Source organism: Chrysemys picta, chromosome 3 (assembly GCF_011386835.1).
Source record: "Chrysemys picta bellii isolate R12L10 chromosome 3, ASM1138683v2, whole genome shotgun sequence".
NCBI lineage: Eukaryota > Metazoa > Chordata > Testudines > Emydidae > Chrysemys > Chrysemys picta.
Window position 1 is genome coordinate 109,187,050 of NC_088793.1, and position 23,215 is coordinate 109,210,264.

Here is a 23,215-nt window from a genome sequence, read left to right on the forward strand (position 1 = left end):
CCCACCAGGGGCTTTCTCTGAACAAGCGGTGGACCAGCTTTGAGAACCACTGATGTAAAGTATTAAGAAAGGCTTTCATTTTAACAACGTCTCTTCTCCCCTTTCCCTTTAGCTGGAGAAAATTTAGAAGGAAACCTCAACCTCCCCACCCTTTGTTTGACAGTCTCTGAGATGGTATCGAAGATGGCAATAATTGTCCATTTGGGGAGAAGAGAAGTTAGTTGAGATGAGCTGGAGCTGCTGTTGGTATTGCTATTTTTAAAGTCCAAAACTGGGGAAAGGAAAAGCAGTGAGCTGAGATGGGCTGAAGCTGCTGTTGTAGCTCCTGTTGTTAAAGTCTGATCCGGTTTCATCTCAGGTGGTGTTTGGGATTCATCTGGGGCGGTGATGTATCTGGGTCCCTCTCTCTGGCCCAGTCTTGTCAGAATATCCCTTTGGATTAGGATGAAGAAGATCTGGGGGGGTCCCAGCATATGGTGGAGTTGGCACCCATGAGGGTAAAGCTCACTCCAGTAACCTCCATCTATTCTTCCATTCTCCCCTCCCCGCCCCCAAGTCTTTCTTTTTTTTTTTAAAAAAAAGGGGGAATGATGGGTGGAATAGCCCATCCCTTCATTATTTTGTCCACCAATTAGGCCTAGTATCCGACACACCAATTTTGGTTAATTAATTTCTGGTTCTACAGCTTCTGTTTTTACCAACCATGATTTCAACAGAGTTCTTGAATCATATCAATGTGGTCTTTTCTTTGTTTGGACTAATTTAGTGTCTATGTCTGGTTCTCTTGCACTTGTTTATAACATTCATTACTAAAATCAACTTGACCAACTTTTCATCAACATTTGTTATTCTAGGTTATTGTAACATCTTATGGACTGAGCTCACAATTAGGGTAAACTTGTCAGCCCCATTTTCACAACAGTGCTCTGTTTTCCTCGCAAGAGAAATCAACATCATTCACAACCACACTAAGCAGTTCTAGTTTCTGCACTTAGGTGGCATAAAGGGGCTGTAATCCAGATGCTAATCACCAGCAAAGAATTCCCCTGGCATAGAGGAACTCCCGGATAGCACATCTGTGCCATGATCAAGCCCCTGTGCCTCTGCCCTTCCCCCTCATCCCACACGGAGGGTAGAAGGGCAGTGGGCATGGGGCAGCTGTGCTCAGTTGCCCCAGTGCTCCACTGATTTAGGCTCCATTAAGTTACACAAGTGGTGTAACTTAGAACTATCTGGTAGCAGCAGTAAGTGATGGAGTCAGGCTTGCCTTCAGATCAGGGAGCTGGAACTGACCCTTTTGTATCATCCCATCCCCCTACATCAAGCAGACTTCTGGCTCAGGAGAGAATCTCCCGTATACTGTATACATCTCCAATTGTTGGCTGTTAATACTTTTTATGTATTACTGGTGCAGCTCATCAAGACCATTCACATCTCTTTATATATAAGATTAAGTCAGTCTGAATAAAATAGCTTGTATTTTCATGCTTGCTTATCCAGGCAGTCTCCTTTTGGTGTTGTGTTGCTTACCTTAATGTTACAGTGTCTTTATTATGTATCAACAGTTCAGTTACCAAAGAAGATCAGGAAGAGGAGACTCCTAACCTAGCAAGTCCTCAACCAACAGAAGAACCTCCTGAGCCTATGGCCAGTCTGGAAAGTGAGAGCAGCAAAGAGAGCCACACCAGTGACTCCGATTCAGATGGGCCAATACTCTACACTGATGATGACGATGACGACGACGACAACACAAGTGCAGAAAGTAAGACAATTTAAAGAGGGATGTGTGGGGGAGAGATGGTCACTTTATATGAATGGCAAAAGTAACCCATCAGTGAGCAGGTAGTTTAACTCAGCTATTTTGGTTATGGACTTCTCAGGCATTTGACTCTCTTAGCACAGATGATACACTGTGTGTGTGAAAGTTTTGAAATTTCATCTGAGTGACCTATCTTGGAATGATCAGGAGGAAGCTGTTTGTCACCGTGCTGAGTTGGGATGCAGGGGAACTGCAGTCTCGGTTACACGATTGCTTGAGTATTTCATTCATTTGGCCATTGGTCCAATACAAGGCAAGCAGTATTAAAAATATTATTTATAGGGGTCCGGTGTAGCTCAGTGGATTTGTACTGAGATTGGGTCCCACCATTAATTGAAGTATATTGGTGGGGCAGTGTTGGGAGGCATGCATTGTCATTGTCCATGCTGTATCTGGTTTTTGGATGAATAGATGACTACAGCCCCCACAGCTTTCCATCTAAAATACTTTACAAGCACTAAATGCACTTTTAAAAAATGGATTTTCTCTTCTGTGATAATTTAACAAATTAGGTAATGTCTGCAGAGTGCTTTGAAGATGAAAAGCACTATAAAAGTGCTAAGTAGCATTAAAAAAATGAGGGGGAGTGAGGGAGAAAAGGAGAATTAGACTGAACAGTGTAAGGCTTAAGAAAAGAAAAGCAGTTTGCTAAACATGTTAAAAAAGGAAATAAAGTAACCTGTAATGTATCAGATTTCAGGGAACCTCAAGCCCAGATTTCTCATTTTTATCATATCAGTTCACAGAAGATGGGTGAAGCTTGTAAATTCACTCACTATCTTCTAACATCTTAGCTGTCAGCTTGTTCTTTTCTGAGTCCTTCAGCCTTTTATCGTCATGAGCCAAGTTGAAACTATTTTTCTTCTGGTGTTCATTAAAATTCCTCTTTTGCATGTGGAAAAAAAGGCTGTTGTGGGAATGTATTAAAAGTTCTTGCTGATCGTTTGCAGCTGTAACCTGAGTGTGAATGAACTGTCTATCCCCCTCCTTTTTTCCTCAGGCTCTTTGGCAAGTAAAATCCGTCGTAGGGATACTCTTGCTATCAAACTTGGCAACAGACCATCTAAAAAAGAATTGGAAGACAAAAACATCTTGCAGCGTACCTCTGAGGAGGAGAGGCAGGAAATCCGACATCAGATTGGAACGAAGCTAGTGAGGTATCCATTGCAATCTGAGGGTGGGTTTGGGAGGTAGGGAAAAAAACAAGAACATTGGCATCACATCTTAAATGCAGCCACGGTATTTGGTGCAAGATATTCTGGGTTGCCAGGTCTGTGAGCACCTAATATATTCTTATGATGTGAACTAAATTATTTTGTGCACTTGAGAGCCAGATAAAAAACATTTTATTCCTTAACGGTAGGTGTGGTGCATCATGTGTGTAGAACTCATGGGGCACGATCCCTTTAATAATAATATAGGCGTGTGGTTCTTGCCACTGCTGTCCTGGCCAAATTCCAACTCCAGTAATCATATTGTGCTTACCTACATTTCCTCCATAGGTTAAACTGAATACACTGTTCTTAACTTCTTGTCCTTAACTTCTTGCCTTGCTTAGTATTGGTGGTACTGACGTGCTCCACTCCAGAGGTGGCTGCATTTTGGCCATGGATAATAGATTATTAAGCCACCTTAGTGGCTACATGGTTATGTTCATGTAGAGCTTTACACTCAAAGGGGAGTGTAAACCTGTGAAATCACTATGAAGTTTAACACTTATTCTTATCAAACTTTTAACATTTCAGTCAGCACCTGGCACTTTAAGGGTCTGATTCAAAACCCATTGAAGTCAATGAAAGTCTTGAGAACTACTGATGAAAAACTCTATATAAGAGCTAGGTATTATATTATTTTATATTATTAATATTGTTATTATTCAATGGGCTTTGGATCAGGTCCACATTTTCTATGTACTTTTCACAATGAGTGATTGCTAAACAGATTAAAATCACTCATTTTTAACCCTATCTGACTTTGTTCAAACTCTATAAGCTGGAAATAGTCATGTGCACACTTGAAAATTTGTACATAACCAGTCCTCCATTGACATAGGCTACTTTAATATGTATATACAGTTAGTGCAGCTCATTGCCTTAACAGATTTCTTCTCTACAATGCAAATCAATGTGTTTGTGGGCAACTTCCATTATTCAATGCCAGTCCCCTGTAGCTACATCTCTCCTGCTTCTCTTACCAGAAAGTCCATCCTGCAGAGCTCAGCTGCTCAGCCCCACTCTCCAGCCTTCCTCTGTGGCTCCAGCCCCTCACTGAAGCTTCGTGCACTCGCCCACCCTGTCTTTGCCCCTTCCTTCCATTTTCCCACAGACCTGCTAAGATTATCTAGTGCAGGTTCCCAATCAGATGGACATGATGAGATTAATTATGCCAGTGATGCTCCCTGGTGAATCCTAGGAGGTTTACTAGACAGAGAAGCTGCCTCTGAATCTTCTAACTTTCACAGATACCCAATGTTAACTTTCCTGTTGAAATGTCTCCTGCTTCTTTGCAGCCCAGAAGTGAATTTTTTTAGTAAATTTATGACAATATTAGCCATGTTTTATAGGATACAAGCCTGAAAATAAGTAGCTTTGAGACATTTTTAAAATGTTCAGATACTTTTTGGGTAGGTAACTAAAATAGTTTTGATTTAAATCTCCAGACTTTGCATCTATGTAGCACTCAGTCAGTAGTGTGCATTTTGCTGTGTTTAAAACAAATGAAATTGAAAGAATTTATTAATGCATGAAAATATTCCAACAGTTGCACAGTATATTACAATACAGTACAGAGAGTTTTTGTACAGATTATTCCTTCAAACTAGATCCCAAAATGGAGTATGTTAGAGCCTTTTTTTTAAAGGTTTGCACACACAGTTACCATGATTGCATCCACACATTGGTCATTGGCATGCCTAAGTGGCCAACTGTGCCTCAAACTAGACATATGCCGGCTCAGTACCCCGTGTATGTGCTCAGTTGTAGAAATTGCATTCTGATTAACTATGCAGTTGTACACCTACCCCTCAGTGGTAAATGAATAGCATTAAAAGACTGATTAAAGGAGTTGCATTGCACACTTTAACAAAGCAACCTACTGTTTTTATTAAAAAGAAGAACAGGAGGACTTGTGGCACCTTAGAGACTAACAAATTTATTAGAGCATAAGCTTTCGTGGACTATAGCCCACTTCTTCGGATGCATATAGAATGGAACATATATTGAGGAGATATATATACACACATACAGAGAGCATAAACAGGTGGGAGTTGTCTTACCACCTCTGAGAGGCCAATTAATTAAGAGAAAAAAACTTTTGAAGTGATAATCAAGCTAGCCCAGCACAGACAGACAGTTAGATAACAAGTGTGAGAATACTTACAAGGGGAGATAGATTTCAATGTTTGTAATGGCCCAACCATTCCCAGTCCTTATTTAAACCGGAGTTGATTGTGTCTAGTTTGCATATCAATTCTAGCTCAGCAGTTTCTCGTTGGAGTCTGTTTTTGAAGTTTTTCTGTTGTAATATAGCCACCCGCAGGTCTGTCACTGAATGACCAGACAGGTTAAAGTGTTCTCCCACTGGTTTTTGAGTATTTTGATTCCTGATGTCAGATTTGTGTCCATTAATTCTTTTGCGTAGAGACTGTCCGGTTTGGCCAATGTACATGGCAGAGGGGCATTGCTGGCACATGATGGCATATATCACATTGGTAGATGTGCAGGTGAACGAGCCCCTGATGGTATGGCTGATGTGATTAGGTCCTATGATGATGTCACTGGAATAGATATGTGGACAGAGTTGACATCGGGGTTTGTTACAAGGATAGGTTCCTGGGTTAGTGGTTTTGTTCAGTGATGTGTGGTTGCTGGTGAGTATTTGCTTTAGGTTGGGGGGTTGTCTGTAAGCGAGGACAGGTCTGTCTCCCAAGATCTGTGAGAGTAAAGGATCATCTTTCAGGATAGGTTGTAGATCTCTGATGATGCGCTGGAGAGGTTTTAGTTGGGGGCTGAAGGTGACAGCTAGTGGTGTTCTGTTATTTTCTTTGTTGGGCCTGTCTTGTAGGAGGTGACTTCTGGGTACTCGTCTGGCTCTGTCAATCTGTTTTTTCACTTCAGCAGGTGGGTATTGTAGTTTTAAGAATGCTTGATAGAGATCTTGTAGGTGCTTGTCTCTATCCAAGGGATTGGAGCAAATGCGGTTATATCTTAGAGCTTGGCTGTAGACAATGGATCGTGTGGTGTGTCCTGGATGGAAGCTGGAGGCATGTAGGTAAGTGTAGCGGTCAGTAGGTTTCCGGTATAGGGTGGTATTTATGTGACCATCGCTTATTAGCACAGTAGTGTCCAGGAAATGGACCGCTTGTGTGGATTGATCTAGGCTGAGGTTGATGGTGGCATGGAAATTATTGAAATCATGGTGAAATTCCTCAAGGGCTTCTTTTCCATGGGTCCAGATGATGAAGATGTCATCAATGTAGCGCAAGTAGAGTAGGGGCGTTAGGGGACGAGAGCTAAGGAAGCGTTGTTCTAAGTCAGCCATAAAAATGTTGGCATATTGTGGGGCCATGCGGGTACCCATAGCAGTGCCGCTGACTTGAAGGTATATATTGTCCCCAAATGTGAAATAGTTGTGGGTGAGGACAAAATCACAAAGTTCAGCCACCAGGTTAGCTGTGATATTATCAGGGATACTGTTCCTGATAGCTTGTAGTCCATCTTTGTGTGGAATATTGGTGTAAAACTCCCTGACAAAGCACAGGAACAAATCTGTACAGACACATGCCTAGAACCCCGACCAGGGGTATTCTATTTGCTACCCAAGATCCATAAACCTGGATATCCTGGACGCCCCATCATCTCAGGCATTGGCACCCTAACATCAGGCTTGTCTGGTTATGTAGACTCTCTCCTCAGACCCTACGCTACCAGCACTCCCAGCTATCTTCGAGACACCACTGACTTCCTGAGGAAACTACAATCCATCGGTGATCTTCCAGAAAACACCATCCTGGCCACTATGGACGTAGAAGCCCTCTACACCAATATTCCACACAAAGATGGACTACAAGCTATCAGGAACAGTATCCCTGATAATATCACAGCTAACCTGGTGGCTGAACTTTGTGATTTTGTCCTCACCCACAACTATTTCACATTTGGGGACAATATATACCTTCAAGTCAGCGGCACTGCTATGGGTACCCGCATGGCCCCACAATATGCCAACATTTTTATGGCTGACTTAGAACAACGCTTCCTTAGCTCTCGTCCCCTAACGCCCCTACTCTACTTGCGCTACATTGATGACATCTTCATCATCTGGACCCATGGAAAAGAAGCCCTTGAGGAATTTCACCATGATTTCAATAATTTCCATCCCACCATCAACCTCAGCCTAGATCAATCCACACAAGCGGTCCATTTCCTGGACACTACTGTGCTAATAAGCGATGGTCACATAAATACCACCCTATACCGGAAACCTACTGACCGCTACACTTACCTACATGCCTCCAGCTTCCATCCAGGACACACCACACGATCCATTGTCTACAGCCAAGCTCTAAGATATAACCGCATTTGCTCCAATCCCTTGGATAGAGACAAGCACCTACAAGATCTCTATCAAGCATTCTTAAAACTACAATACCCACCTGCTGAAGTGAAAAAACAGATTGACAGAGCCAGACGAGTACCCAGAAGTCACCTCCTACAAGACAGGCCCAACAAAGAAAATAACAGAACACCACTAGCTGTCACCTTCAGCCCCCAACTAAAACCTCTCCAGCGCATCATCAGAGATCTACAACCTATCCTGAAAGATGATCCTTTACTCTCACAGATCTTGGGAGACAGACCTGTCCTCGCTTACAGACAACCCCCCAACCTAAAGCAAATACTCACCAGCAACCACACATCACTGAACAAAACCACTAACCCAGGAACCTATCCTTGTAACAAACCCCGATGTCAACTCTGTCCACATATCTATTCCAGTGACATCATCATAGGACCTAATCACATCAGCCATACCATCAGGGGCTCGTTCACCTGCACATCTACCAATGTGATATATGCCATCATGTGCCAGCAATGCCCCTCTGCCATGTACATTGGCCAAACCGGACAGTCTCTACGCAAAAGAATTAATGGACACAAATCTGACATCAGGAATCAAAATACTCAAAAACCAGTGGGAGAACACTTTAACCTGTCTGGTCATTCAGTGACAGACCTGCGGGTGGCTATATTACAACAGAAAAACTTCAAAAACAGACTCCAACGAGAAACTGCTGAGCTAGAATTGATATGCAAACTAGACACAATCAACTCCGGTTTAAATAAGGACTGGGAATGGTTGGGCCATTACAAACATTGAAATCTATCTCCCCTTGTAAGTATTCTCACACTTGTTATCTAACTGTCTGTCTGTGCTGGGCTAGCTTGATTATCACTTCAAAAGTTTTTTTCTCTTAATTAATTGGCCTCTCAGAGGTGGTAAGACAACTCCCACCTGTTTATGCTCTCTGTATGTGTGTATATATATCTCCTCAATATATGTTCCATTCTATATGCATCCGAAGAAGTGGGCTATAGTCCACGAAAGCTTATGCTCTAATAAATTTGTTAGTCTCTAAGGTGCCACAAGTCCTCCTGTTCTTCTTTTTGCGGATACAGACTAACACGGCTGCTACTCTGAAACCTACTGTTTTTATTGTTAACCTTTGATTGAGAAATCTTGGCTTATAAATGGTCATTTAATTTGTACTCACAGGAGACTTAGCCAAAGGCCCACAACTGAAGAGCTAGAGCAGAGAAATATCCTGAAGCGTAAGTATTCTATGCAGATTAGTGTAATTATTTATTCAGCAAAAAAGCACAACTGTGGGATTCATTAGGAACCTTGACAGTTAATATAACATGCTAGATTCATGCGTGGAGAGAAATGATGCTTGGTGAAGTAGCATCTTGACATTAGACCCATCATAAATTTGTAATGGCAGCAGTAAATACAGGCTGTATTCAGGGAGACAAACTGAGTCATCATTGGTCATACCCATACTCTCTCCCTTGACATCAGTGGAGCTGCATGAGTGTGACTGAGCACAGAATCTGCTCTTACTGTTATAAAAATCAGTCAGACAGGTACTCCTTAAAGGTATTTTAATACTTTTTAATCACTCCCCACTAACTTTTATAAGGAGGAAGGGAAATATCCTGTGCCCCCCAAACAAGGGTAGATATGAATGAGTAAAGTACAAAGAGCAAAAGAGAGGTGAAGCGTCCTGGAGGAGAGGAGACAATACATTCCAGCTTCTTGTAGATGTCAAAGAAACCATTGCCTCCCTAAAGCTGTATTAGTATTGCTGGGTTCCTGTGTAATGGGGAGGGAGGAGGAGAGGCAGCACGCCGCCAGTGACGGCAGCCCTGCCCACCCTCAGATCCGCTTCTCCCATAATTATAGTTGTGCATTTTTCCATATTGCCCCTATGCACGGAATATCCTCACTCAACTGATCCATAAAGCTGCCACTCATTGCTCAGGACTCACACCTTCCCTGACAGCTACAAGAAATTGGCCAGTCATCCTGAATAGGCTGAGTATAGCTGATGTGTTGTTTAATTGTTGAAAAAACCAATGGGTATGAAGTATATTGTACATACTTGGATTGTTTGCCCATCTTTCCCCTTATTTATGTTGCTCGCCTACTCAAACGGGTAAGCTCTTGGGGGTAGAGACTTGTGTCTTCCTTTGTGAGTACTCAATACCTACCATATTATGGGTTCTACGAGCCTATGAGTGAGTAATAAATGACAGCAATAATAATAGGAAAATTAGTCCATTTACAACCAAGAAAACCCATCATCTAGACCTGATGTGTCGAAATTTTCTAACCATCACATAAATGATACTATGTGTGAAATGCTACATTTTCAAGCACATAGTCAACCATTGGTGTCATCCAGCATCTCAAAAGTTAACTAGGATAATTACTAAAACTGTAGCTTCTGGTTATCTTCTATGCACTGTGGTACATAAAAGAGGGTTCAACAAAGTCCTAGCCAAGAGGTGATCTGCAATAAATTTTGTAATGTGCAAAATTTGGAATCTGTACATTACACTATCAAATGTAATAAAGATAAATTGTGAAGTATAACCATATTAATCTGATAACCAGTCAGCAAACACTGGACCACATACCAGGTTTAAATTCTCATATAGTATTTCCCAGAGCCCCAGGGCTGGGGGCTTCTGCCCCGCAGGGGACACTGGGGCTTGGTGCTTCTGCCCTGCAGAGCACACCGGGGCTCAGAGTTCCTGTCCTAAGGGGCGCGCTGGGGCTTGCAGGGGCTCAGGGTTCCTGCCCTGCGGGAGACACCAGGGCTCGGAGCTTCTTCCTAAAGCCTTTGAAAATATTTACCAGACCTCCACTCTGGACAGCTCCAGCTGAATTTAAGCCTGACCACATGAGAAAGATAATTCCAAAAACTCGTACGAGTATATCACAAACTACTTCTGCTGACTTTGAGGACACCAGTTACACTTTCCCTGTTCAGGTCTAATAAACATGATCTATCAACATGTCAAAGTACACAATCAAACTAAAAATCACACTTAGAACTAATTTTTGACCTACTACTGTTACATGTAACACCAAAGATGAATATAGATGATAGAGATTAGCAGAAGATAAATATTTTCTTTGTCGTTTCAGCTTGTTTATCTTATGGATTTGACAGCACTTTGTGTATAGTAACTTTCACTGTTTTCATGTATAAACAGTCATTTTCCATGAAAAGACAAGCCTGGGAACTTAAATTTATAACTCTGCTGGACACTAAAACCCATGGTTTTAACAGAGACACTGGATTTATGGCTCATTACAATTTGTAATACACTCTACTGCCTGCTAGCACTCCATTTTTCTACAACTGCAGAGGTGTTAATTGCCTACTTTGTTTTAAGTGGTCTCCTACAGTGTGTCTATGCAGGATTGTTATGCTTAACAATCTTTCCCACCTTGAATTTAGCTTGAACACTCAGGTTACCTTCCCCAGACTTGAAGAAGGGCTGGTCTACAATGAAAACTTACATCGGTATAGCTTTGTCTCTCAGGGGTGTGAAAAATCCACACCCCTGGTGACGTAGCTATGCTGAACTAACCCTCCTGTTGCACAGCGGTAGGTCGATGGAAGAATTCTTCCGTTGACCTAGTTACCACATCTCAGATCAGGTCTGCACTAGTGCTTATCATAGAGAATCATAGATTATAGGACTGGAAGGGACCTCGAGAGGTCATCGAGTCCAGTCCCCTGCCCGCATGGCAGGACCAAATACTGTCTAGACTGTCCCTGATAGACATTTATCTAACCTACTCTTAAATATCTCCAGAGACGGAGATTCCACAACCTCCCTAGGCAATTTGTTCCAGTGTTTAACCACCCTGACAGTTAGGAACTTTTTCCTAATGTCCAACCTAGACCTCCCTTGCTGCAGTTTAAACCCATTGTTTCTGGTTCTATCCTTAGAGGCTAAGGTGAACAAGTTCTCTACCTCCTCCTCATGACACCCTTTTAGATACCTGAAAACTGCTATCATGTCCCCTCTCAGTCTTCTCTTCTCCAAACTAAACAAACCCAGTTCTTTCAGCCTTCCTTCATAGGTCATGTTCTCAAGACCTTTAATCATTCTTGTTGCTCTTCTTTGGACCCTTTCCAATTTCTCCACATCTTTTTTAAAATGCGGCGCCCAGAACTGGACACAATACTCCAGCTGAGGCCTAACCAGAGCAGAGTAGAGCGGAAGAATGACTTCTCGTGTCTTGCTCACAACACACCTGTTAATGCATCCCAGAATCATGTTTGCTTTTTTTGCAACAGCATCACACTGTTGACTCATATTTAGCTTGTGGTCCACTATAACCCCTAGATCCCTTTCTGCCGTACTCCTTCCTAGACAGTCTTTTCCCATTCTGTATGTGTGAAATTGATTTTTCCTTCCTAAGTGGAGCACTTTGCATTTGTCTTTGTTAAACTTCATCCTGTTTAACTCAGACCATTTCTCCAATTTGTCCAGATCATTTTGAATTATGACCCTGTCCTCCAAAGTAGTTGCAATCCCTCCCAGTTTGGTGTCATCCGCAAACTTAATAAGCGTACTTTCTATGCCAATATCTAAGTCGTTAATGAAGATATTGAACAGAGCCGGTCCCAAAACAGACCCCTGCGGAACCCCACTCGTTACGCCTTTCCAGCAGGATTGGGAACCATTAATAACAACTCTCTGAGTACGGTTATCCAGCCAGTTATGCACCCACCTTATAGTAGCCCCATCTAATTTGTATTTGCCTAGTTTATCGATAAGAATATCATGCGAGACCGTATCAAATGCCTTACTAAAGTCTAGGTATACCACATCCACCGCTTCACCCTTATCCACAAGGCTCGTTATTCTATCAAAGAAACTTGTCGGCAAAACTTTTGTTGCTCAGGGGTGTGAAAAAAACACACACCCCGAGAGACATAATTTTTTCCGGCATAAGCGTTCATGTGTACAGCGCTATGTCAGCGGGGCACACTCTCCAACCAGTATAGCTACTGCCACTCATTGAGCTGGTTTTATGATGTCGACAGGAGAGCTCTCTCTCGTTTGCATAACGCGGCTACATGAGTGCTTTTACAGCGGCACAGCTGTATCAGTACAGCTGTGCTGCTGTACGCTTGTAAGTGTAGACATGGCCTCAGGGAGGGTGGCTTAACTATAATAATGGGAGAATCCCTTCCATTGCTGTAATGAGTGTCTACACTGCTGTAAAAACAACAAAGAGTCCTTGTGGCACTTTAGAGACTAACAAATTTATTTGTGCATAAGCTTTCGTGGGCTAGAACCCACTTCATCAGATATATGGAGTGGAAAATACAGTAAGCAGGTATAAATAGACAGCACATGAAAAGATGGGAGTTGCCTTACTAAGTGGGGGGTCAGTGCTAACGAGGCCAATTCAATTAGAATGGATGTGGCCCATTCCCAGCAGTTGACAAGAAGGTGTGAGTATCAACAGAAGGAAAATTGTTTTTTGTGGTGACCCAGCCATTCCCAGTCTTTATTCAGGCCTAATTTGATGGTGTCCCGCTTGCAAATTAATTCCGGTTCTGCAGTTTCTCGTTGAAGTCTGTTTTTGAAGTTTTTTTGTTGAAGAATGACCATTTTTAAGACTGTTATTGCGTGTCCAGGGAGATTGAAGTGCTCTTCTACTGTTTAGTAGTGTTTTAAGTGTAAACATACCCTCACCTACCTGGTCTCTCTCATTTTCCTGTGGTATTTGTGTGAGTCTTGCTCAGAGAAGCAGGAGAAAGAAAAACATTTCAAAAATTTAGGAAAATTTGATTGTAAAAGGTGGCGTGGGCACTCAAGAGCACATGTAGTATCTGAAACTACTTTTTATTCATTTTTAAAATTTACTACATTTCAAGTCGATGGTGGTCTTTTAAATGCCAAATAGGTGTGTTGTTTATGTTGACAGTGCTCGTAGCCCATTACCAGTGTAGGTTTTCTGAAATTCTCTTAGCTCTTAAATCAAATGTATTGTTTATGGGCTTATTCTGCCCACTTCCCATGGACAGTTCTGAAATGTTTACATCCCTCACATTCCTGTGTTGTTGCTGTGTGCAGGATTTGTGAACGAGTCAGAATTTCTTTCATAAAGCTTCCTTTCTGCTGTCATGGGTTGTGTTAGTGTTAGAACTGCCCATAAACAGAGCAGTACTGGAGCTGGAGAAAAATTGTGATTTGATTTATTTTTTAGCATACATTTGGGATAGATGAGCTGATGCACAGATCAAATTCATCCAAATGTTTGCCCCAAAATTAAGTTGAATCCAAACCTTTCATAAGGTTCAAAAAAGTTTTAATACTTTGGTTTTTTGCACCTCTAGCTAAAGCAAGGATTTATTATGTCAAAAGATATTTTTTATTTTTATAGTTTCAGCTAAACCAGGAAGTACTGGAAATCCTGTGACAGAGATTCTAGCCTGATTTCTAGATCACAGAGCCTTGGATAAGTGTGGATAAGCATCCAGACTTTTGTACCCTTCCACATTAAAAATAAAAAGTTAAGCAGTAACTTGAATGAGTTCTAACACAGACTGGTTTCTTGCATGCTGACTGAAACATTTTAGATGTGCACCCTTGAATCAATTATAGTATTGCATTACAGCAAGGAAGCTTTTTCAGCTCTCACATGGAATCAAGTTTACAGCCGTTGTGTTTTTCTGTAGCTGTGAAGAATAGCAAGGCTTTCTGGACTGTGTGCCTGTCCTCTTGCCAAGCCTGGCTTTTTAGAAACATGATGTAGCTTTTGGTGCTAGTTAGGGAATATTAATGATTATCTTTGTATGTGAAAACAGAAAACAGAAACTGCTTTTTGCTTTCCACAGCATTCCAGGATCCTAGTGCTTTGTTTGCCTTCTTTTTCATTTCCCTAGCAATCCTACAAAGTAATCTAAACATAGCTAATCCCCACAGGGACTCAGTGGAAAGTTCAGTTTTACGCTCCTGGATTACTTTATAGTTGAAAACAGAACAGTCCTTATGCAGAAAGATTTCTCTCTTTTCTTCCTGACTTTCTGTGGTGAATTAAATGTCCCATAATGATGCCAGGGGCTAAAATGCCAGTATTTGCTCTCATGGTAGTGGCATAGATGTTTATTTCTCCAAGGTCACTGATTTAAAGAGACACCAAAATATCCCATAATTGACTTCAATTTAAAATTCCTCTAATCTAGGATCAAATTCTGGCTTGGGCAGTGCCTTCATGTATGTTCCAGAAGCAGCAGCCAGGAGAGGAAGGAAACCATAGAATAGTTTTTCCGGTCAAATTCCAGCTGCCCTTCAACCCAGAGGAGATGACTCTGTAGGTCGTCATAGGTGGAGCTGCAGAGGGACATTCCAGGATAGGGCCTGCAGATTGTGAGCATGCTGCGTGCATTTAACACTCTGCCCCATACAGATTTTTGCTCCTAGGGTGGAGAGCAGTCAAGCTGTGGTTCCATGAACACTTCTTTTGCAGCATGAATGTTCATGGGCAAGTCAACCACTTTCATACCTGCAGCCAGAATTTGGCACCAAGGAGGGATTTTCTAAAGTGCCTACGGGAGTTAGGAGCACATCTGACTTTCAATGGTGATCATGCTCCTAAATCACTTAGGCATCTTTCAAAATCTCACCCTGAATGGCAAATTACAGAAAACAAAAACATTACTCTACTGCTGAGAACTGTTTTAAGGACAGTATTTATGTAGGAATTACAATAAAACAATGTTTGGTCTTCTTGCCCAACCATCGCCTGTGCATCCTCTTGTGGTCTAGGGTCCTGCTACGGGCAGCCTGTCTCCGTTTTTCCCTCTTGGACTGTTCAAATAAAACTTCACCCAGGCATTTTCTTGGTCAGAAAGATCCCTCCTTGGAGTCTGGGTTTATTAATATAAAATAAACTCTAAATAAAACTTAAAATCCCAAACAAAGTCCATTCATAATCCCACACAACACAAGGTTTCTCTTCCTCCCCCAGCCCTTCCTGCCTGGGGCCTTTTGCATTCTCTCTCCTGCATAGACTGGATGTTTCCCAGGGGTCCCTACTATGGTCAAATCCCATAGTCTGAGGGTCTTTCTCGCAGAACCTTTTGCAGACTCCACAGCTTCCTGAGCTTCTCCCCTTCATTGCAGAGCAGCCCAGTGCTGCTCTTTGTAGGGCAAATCCCTAATCTCCCAGATGGGGATCATTCTGTAATCAGGGTTGACTAGCTGTAGCCCTCCAGCCCTGAAGGGGCAAGCCACCCTGTTACAGCGTGAAAAGGGTGTTTTATGTGTGAGTTACAGGGTTGAGTGCCTTAAGTCAGTGAGCCAGCTCCTCAGGCAGTGTGTCAAAGAACTGTACGTAACCACAGGATTTCAGTCCTTGTGCTTTAGGGCTTGAGTTTTATTTCTCCAAATAAAACAGTTCAACATAAATTCAATATATAAGCCATGTCCTTCCCCCTGACCGCAGGGTCTCTTGATGGAGCTCATCTATTCAATGCAGGTCTCACTCTTCAGATCCTCTGCCTGGGTATAAAGGAGGGTCTCTAGTCCCTTCTGCTGCAGCTTTCCTCCAACAGAGTGGCTTCCAGCTAGAGCTGTTCAGGAATTTTTTGACTAAACATTTCTTTGGATTCATCAAAACCAAAACGTTCTTGTGGAAATGTCTGTTTCAACTAAAATTGCAGTGGGAAGATTCTTTGGTCCAGGATGAAATTTCAGGTGAAGGAACAAGGGTGGTGGGGGAGAGCGAGAGAAACAGACACACACACACACACACACACACAATACCCAAGTGATTAGAGCTCTGAGATGTGGGAGACATGTATTCATGTCCCTGCTCCAAATCAGGCGGAGTAGGGGTTCAAACCTGGATCTCCCATATCGCTAACAACTGGGCTATTACTAGTGGGGACAGTCTCTCTCCTGTTAGTAATTTTTCACAGAAGAATTCAAAAGGTCTCATTTTTACTCGGATGCAAAACAAATATCCCAATCTCAAAATTATTCACAAAATGGAATTCTTTCTGGCCAGTTCTACTGCCAGCCTTTCTAGCCTGCTCCCTTCAAGGTGCGCACTCCCAGGCCTGGTTGCTAAGGAGAAACTCTCTGCTCTTTTCTCATCTCTAGCCATCTCCCTGAACTCAAGCTTCCCGACAGGCCTGGCTCTGAGTCACAATCTTCAACCACGTGACCCCAGGATTTATTCCCTTCGCCTTGGTGGCACAGGGGGCAGCTGAGCTCTGACCCCCTTAAAAGGCCAGCACATCCTGTGCCCACTGCCAAGTAATTGTATCCCCAAATTTAAAAGAATTGTGGTCTAGAGAAACAAAGATCAGGAAGACTAAATTGATTAATAATGGTTCCTTGTGATATAAATTCAGAGACGTGATCCCAGTATTTCTCATGTGAAGATACTTACCATGCTTTAGGACATACAGGGATTTAGACAAGCAAGAGAATTCAAAGTTATGAATAATTAATTTTAGAAAGAAAATAACAAAAACAGGCAACAGTACAATGTGTGTGTTCACTTACAATCTCTTCTGGGCTGTCCCCCTCATGAAGAGCTTGCAACAGAGATTACACCTGGGAGATCCAGTTCCTGTAGGGGGCAGTCTTCTCTAGATGACCTAAAACCAAGTAAATTAATCCCTAAATTAATAGATCCTGTTTAGTTACCTTAGATATTATGGTTATTGATTACAAAGGGAAGTTTGTTTAAAAGTAAGTCAGTTCCATGTGAGTTATCATAAATATACTAAAACAGCTATTAAATGGGCAAAGGTTAGTGATCTTGCTAAACTCTATGAAATACAGTAAAGGAAAGAGAGCTTTAGTTAGATTACTTAAAGAAGTCATATGAAAAATATTCACTTCTGTATCTCAATAAACGTAATTTCAATCATAGAGTTAATCTAGCCTTGGCAGTCTTTGCAAGATTTTATCTCACTTGAAGTTTGGTGGCAAAATCTTTTTGAGGAGCAGGGCTGGTGTTGACACTTTCTTTCTGTTGCTGTGATTTCTTCTGATGCTGTCTTTTGTTGTTTTTCTTTCTCTCCATCTCATGCTTTATCAAAGGAAATTTACAAGGACTGAATATCTTCAGTGATACCCGGGCCACTCCCAGTGAAAACATGTACAACAGGTGTACCTGTTGAACAACCATAAGCCTAATGCCTACGCGAGATTCAAACTCAGTTTTGGCCACACTGTATGTTCACAGTTTGGCCATTTATTATGGATGAGAGCAAATCATTATGAACAAGTGTTCAAAACTGTGCTCTCACCTTCTTCTAACGCAGTTTGGTCACATCCACAGTGGACAGATAAACTCCTTTAGAACTAGAGTTGGTCCTGAACCAAAACCCTCAATCCAAACTTGTGACCTTGGGGAAATGTGGATCCAGATCTGAACTTTGCAGTTCAGCCAACATCTCTGATTGGAATATTTCATCCACAGTAAAGATACACTCACACATAAGCAACAGGGCTGGGCAAATCATACAAATAATTTTCTGCAAACATTCATCAGTTAAAAACAATTTGCTTCACTCATATTTGTACCCCTTTTTAATTTGCTTTCCACAGACATTCAGGCAATCAGTTTTCACTGGCACAAAAGTTTCTGGAAAACAAATTTCAGTTACATGCACTAATATCTGCAGAAATTTTAATGTTGCATAGGCAATTATTTGCCCCATCTGACCAAAGAACAGAAATCATAAATTGTGATTGGTCTGACTAATCACACAGTTAACCAAAGTCAGCTCAAATAATGAAAATCACATACTGAGAACTATTAATGATCAATCCATGGAATCTAACAAAAATCAACAACAAAACAAGTCACTGACTAATTTCCAGTAACAAACAAATTTGAGGAATTTGCTCTCTGCTCATGGATATTCTGGGAGCAAAAAATAGAGATTAGGTTCATCAGATAGGTTATTCATTGCCAATTATTTTCTCTGCAATTTTCTTCTCACAATTAAACTCTGATTCTAGACTAAGGTAAAGGGGACCTTGGGAATAAAGGCAATGATGATCTTAGTCTCTTGGCAGGTAGGTGAAGCAGCTGTGCAACTCCTTGTTTTTTATTTCACAGAGTGGAAATGACTGTAGCCTCTCTGCTATATTCCAGGCACAGGGTGATAACTACAGAAGGCTGCAGAGTTGGGAATCAGAGAGGACAGAGAAAGGCAATGAGAACACACACACACAAAAACTAGGATAGCTCAGAAATATAAGTATGCATGAGCAATATTCCAAGGCCTGAAACTTACTGCCAAGAGAAATTTACCATATACAGTTATAGTCCCCTAGTCATCCCCTTTATTTCTCTCTTCCAAAACCAGAGAAGAATGAAGAAGAAGAACAGGAAGCCAGGAGGGAATTAAAACGCAGCCTCAGCAGAAAGGTGATAAAATATTTTATGTGTAATATACTTGTGTGTATAATAAAGGATGAGAATTTTTCTTTATACTATTCTAAAGTATATTCAGACATACTGACAAAATTCCCTCTCCCATTTCCATTTCCCCAAAAGGTAAACCCTGTTTAAAAGATAGAATGGGCCAAAGTCATCCTTGGTATAAATGCAGTCTGTCCAATTTTCCCTAGCATTTTTACAAGGCAGAACTGCCACCTTTGAAGGAAATGTAGGGCCCGACTGTGGTTAGCCTTTGCATGTGTGTACAAGGAGGGGGTGTGAATACCAGGAGCTTTCCCGAGTGCGCGTGCACACACCCGTGCAACCACAGGTGTAGGTACTTGCCTCTTTTGGAAAAGGAGAGTGCTGGAAGAGGTGTGAGGCTTTGAACAGCCCTCCACCACTATCCCATACACAAGCCAGTAGAGCTTGCCCATCACAGATGGGAGCACATACTGCATTCTCCTGTTCAGGGTTGGCCTAACTCTGTTCCCATTGAAATCAATGGTAAATCTCTCACTGACTTCAATGGTAGCAGACGTAAGCCAACACTGAGGGTTTTTGAAAATCCCACCCACAGTGCCTCAGTGACGCACAGTGTCTCTCAGAGCTCTTAGTGGGATAACAGCACAGTCCTGATTCATCGAGTGTATCTAAATCACTAAAATTGATTATCAAGACCAAAGTGGTAAAACATTGCAATGCAAGACTCTCCCAACAGGTAATGTATACCTTTTCGCTTGTCTTTCCTAGTCTAGTCAATACAAGAGAGAACCACAATATACAAAATATTTATCATTGTGCCCAAGTCAATTATTAAATTGACTTTTTTGATTATGATCTTCCTGTTAATCTCATGAATGTCTCTTTTTTCTGAATAATGAGAAGTTTAAAACCTTAAAAAAATTATATATATATATATAATGCACACATTTTATATATGTGTGTGCACATATATATGTGATTCTGAAGCAACAAGCACATAAAAATTTATTTTTTTTCTAATTGTGTCTTAAGTTGCTTGTACACATGTGCATGTTATGCAGATTAGGGCTATATTCTGCTCTCCATTAAACCAATGCAACCCCAATAATTTCAGCTGGATTTTGGGAATACAGGAATTGTCATACTAGATCAGATCCAAGGTCCATTTAGTTTCATATCCTGTCTCTGACAATGGCCAGCACCAGATGCTTCAGAGGAAGGTGTAAGAACCCCATAGTAGACAGATGTGGGATTATCTGCCCCCTACCCTGAGCTCATCCTGGTCCCTAATAGTTACAGATTAAACCCTGAAGCAGAAGGTTTAATATCCCTTCCAAAATTGTGTTATTAATTGCAATAATGTTGGATAGTCTTGCTATCCATATAACTATCCAATCCCTTTTCAAATCTTGTTTAGTTTTTGGCCTCAGTGACTTCCTATGGCAATGAGTTCCACAGTTTAATCAAACATTCTGTGTGAAAGTATTTCCTTTTATCGGTTTTGAATTTGCGACCTTTTAATTTCATGGAATATCCTCGTGCGCTTGGGTTACGAGAGAGGGAGAATAGAAGTTCCCAATTTACCTTCTCTATTCCATTTGTTATCTTTTATCATGTCCCCTCTTATGGGTCTCTTTTCTAAGGTAAACAGTCCTAGCTTTTACAATCTCTCTCCATATGAGAATTTTTTCCAGACCCTTGTTCATTCTCATTGTTCTTCTCTGTACCCTTTCCAGTTCTGCAATATCCTTTTTGAGATGAGGAAGCCCCATAATATGACATAGAATTTTCCTACACTTTCAAAAATATATGTGCAATAGGAGAATTTTGTTTACTGTGACAATCATTAATTTGTACTTTGATTGGGGTGACTCAGATCATTTGGTTCAATATCATAATAAAGATAGACTCTCTGATTCACAAATTCCTTTTAGTTAGAGAAACCCATCAAAAACCTGTTCTTTTTTTTTGTACTGAAAAACAGATGATTGTAGGTATTAATGTAAATACTAGCATTGTCTAAGAGGGTAAATAGCACCAGTGTAGCAAAGTAAAAATTAATGTTCTGGAGATGATCTGTCAAGATTCTTTGTGGCCTGTCTGACAAAGATTAATTTTATACTCTAAGAAACTAGGTTGCACTGCTTTCCAGTTCCTGTTTGATGTTCCCAAGATGGTGCCTTTTTTTAGACACCTGAAAGTGACCCTGATTAGAAATACCTTTAATGTTCTCTTGAGGTTACATCATACCCTAGGTTTTATTTTGGCTTATTCAATTTACTCTTTTCCACCTCCTGTTCACAGCTCAGTCTGAGACCTACAGTGGCTGAACTGCAGGCAAGAAGAATCCTACGTTTCAATGAGTATGTGGAGGTAACGGATTCCCCGGATTATGATCGCCGAGCAGACAAGCCTTGGGCAAGGTTAACTCCTGCAGACAAGGCAAGGGACAAATAGAGATTGAATTCTATAAATTTCAAAATATTTCTCCGGTCTTATTTTCATCCCTCCACACCAGTATCATTAATTACATCTTCTTGAGGCGGTGACATTGTCATGGTACCATGCATTGCCCACACATAGCAGAACCCACTCAGGTGCCTATTAAAATTGTACTTACCAGCTCACTTGTGGCAGTTCAGAGATGAATTTCTCACATTTTTAAAATCCCTCCTAGGCCAGTTACATCACTGCTATCAGCTTTTAGTTGAAGTCCTTGGAATTCAACCAAAGTTTCTGCAGTCAGAGGCCTACATGCTGGCCCTTAAGTGCTGCTTTTAAAACTAATTACAGTGAAATGTAACGGGCTCTCCCACTACTGTAAAAATGCTTGACCACATGAATACACCATCACTACAGTTGTCAGGTGACCAACTGCATGCATGCACCATTGGGAATAAACTCAGCCTTCAACGTCAAAATCCTGCATCTTTACCCTGCAATTTAACAGAGCGGTGAGATTAACTAGGTAGTAGAGAGAACTTTAAACAGTGAGAGAAGCTACTGGGTTGCTTATTTACTTATATAAGTAGAGTTTTAAAAAGTAGGTAAAATAATTCAGAAGAAAGATCATGCTTTTTTGGTGAAAAGTCATAAAATATTTCAGGCTTACTCTGTTCTCGGACATGAATCCATTTTTTAGCAAAGTGTTTTCATTCTTTGTGGCTGCAGATAACTTGAGAGGGCCGAGTATAAGGAACCAGCTCCCACTCAGAAGGCCGTGGTAGCTACTAGTCTCAGCTTCCAAGTGACTTTAGCAGTTCGCTCCAAGTACAGTTAGTTACACTGTTCTAGCCTAGAGGGAACAAAGACCTGAGGGGCTGTAGCAGCATCTGCATCAGAGAGGAAAGGGCAGTCCATGCCAGCCACAAGTGGAAAAAAAGATGACTGTGCTCACTGATGCCATCTGAGCATCTGTGTGCAATGGTGTCACTAATTAAATCCTGATATTACTTTCTGCTTTCACAACAGGCTGAGGGACACCCTCAAACGAGGAAGCAGTTATATACCTTGCCAGATCCTCACAATACTTTCAACCAGCATTACCACTTTTTTCAGAATTGAGTTTAGGTCAACTGGCTTTTGTTCAGGCCCAATATATGCCAAATATTGGAGAGCATGCAGACTGGTACATCTGAGTCTGATGAAAAGGGGCCCTAGAGCAGAAAGTCACCAGTACATTGAATTCACTGTAGCCCATATTTCCTCAGAATCTCCCCTCGTGGTTTTATAATGGCTGAACAATAGGGCTGTCAGAACTGAGCCCTGCAAGACCACACTATTGAAAGCCCTGAAAGAGAGGACCAGTCGCCCAACACCATCCCGTCACTATTCCTCTGAAAAGAATGAGTGGATGAATTATCACGTGATCCCATCTACTCTTGCCAGCCTGCAGTTACTTCAGCAGACTCTCATAATTAGGGGTTCTCAAACTGGGGGTCAGGACCCCTCAGGGGGTCATGAGGTTATTACAGGGGGGGTCACAAGCTGTCAGCCTCCACCCCAAACCCTGCTTTGCCTCCAGTATTTATAATGGTATTAAATATATTTAAAAGTGTTTTTAATTTATAAGGGAGGTCGCACTCAGAGGCTTGCTATGTGAAAGGGGTCACCAGTACAAAAGTTTGAGAACCACTGCCTCATAATCAACTGTCTTAAAGGCCTCTGAAAGATCAAGTAGAGTCATCAAAGACATTTGGCCTTAAGTCTCCTGAGGAGATCCTCAGCCATGGTGTTTCCATGCCATGCTCAGGTCTGAAGGAATCCCGGGTGCTTCACGTTATTGGATATCTCTAACCTGCACAAAAGAAGGGGGCAAGTTGAGAGAGGTGAATGTAGGGGTGGGAAGAGAGGCAAGAGAAGCTGGCTTGAATCCTCAGATTTTTGTTGTGAAATGGCCGTAAA

General features: G+C 41.6%; 1 protein-coding gene across 8 annotated transcripts in view; it reads left to right on the forward strand.

Annotated features, from left to right (window-relative positions):
* The window catches only part of PHACTR2 (phosphatase and actin regulator 2), a 208,085-nt gene that overhangs the window by 175,306 nt on the left and 9,564 nt on the right, over positions 1-23,215 (forward strand). For 6 of the 8 annotated variants that reach the window (XM_005280397.5, XM_042848212.2, XM_005280400.5 and 3 more), the window contains 5 exons: positions 1,566-1,762; positions 2,820-2,976; positions 8,594-8,649; positions 18,753-18,814; positions 21,116-21,253. In XM_005280397.5, the coding sequence (XP_005280454.2) occupies positions 1,566-1,762; positions 2,820-2,976; positions 8,594-8,649; positions 18,753-18,814; positions 21,116-21,253 (610 nt within the window). Of the gene's footprint in view, positions 1-1,565; positions 1,763-1,880; positions 2,035-2,819; positions 2,977-3,564; positions 3,659-8,593; positions 8,650-18,752; positions 18,815-21,115; positions 21,254-23,215 lie in introns of those variants that run through there. The other 2 variants (XR_006173976.2, XM_042848213.2) reach the window with 2 other exon arrangements.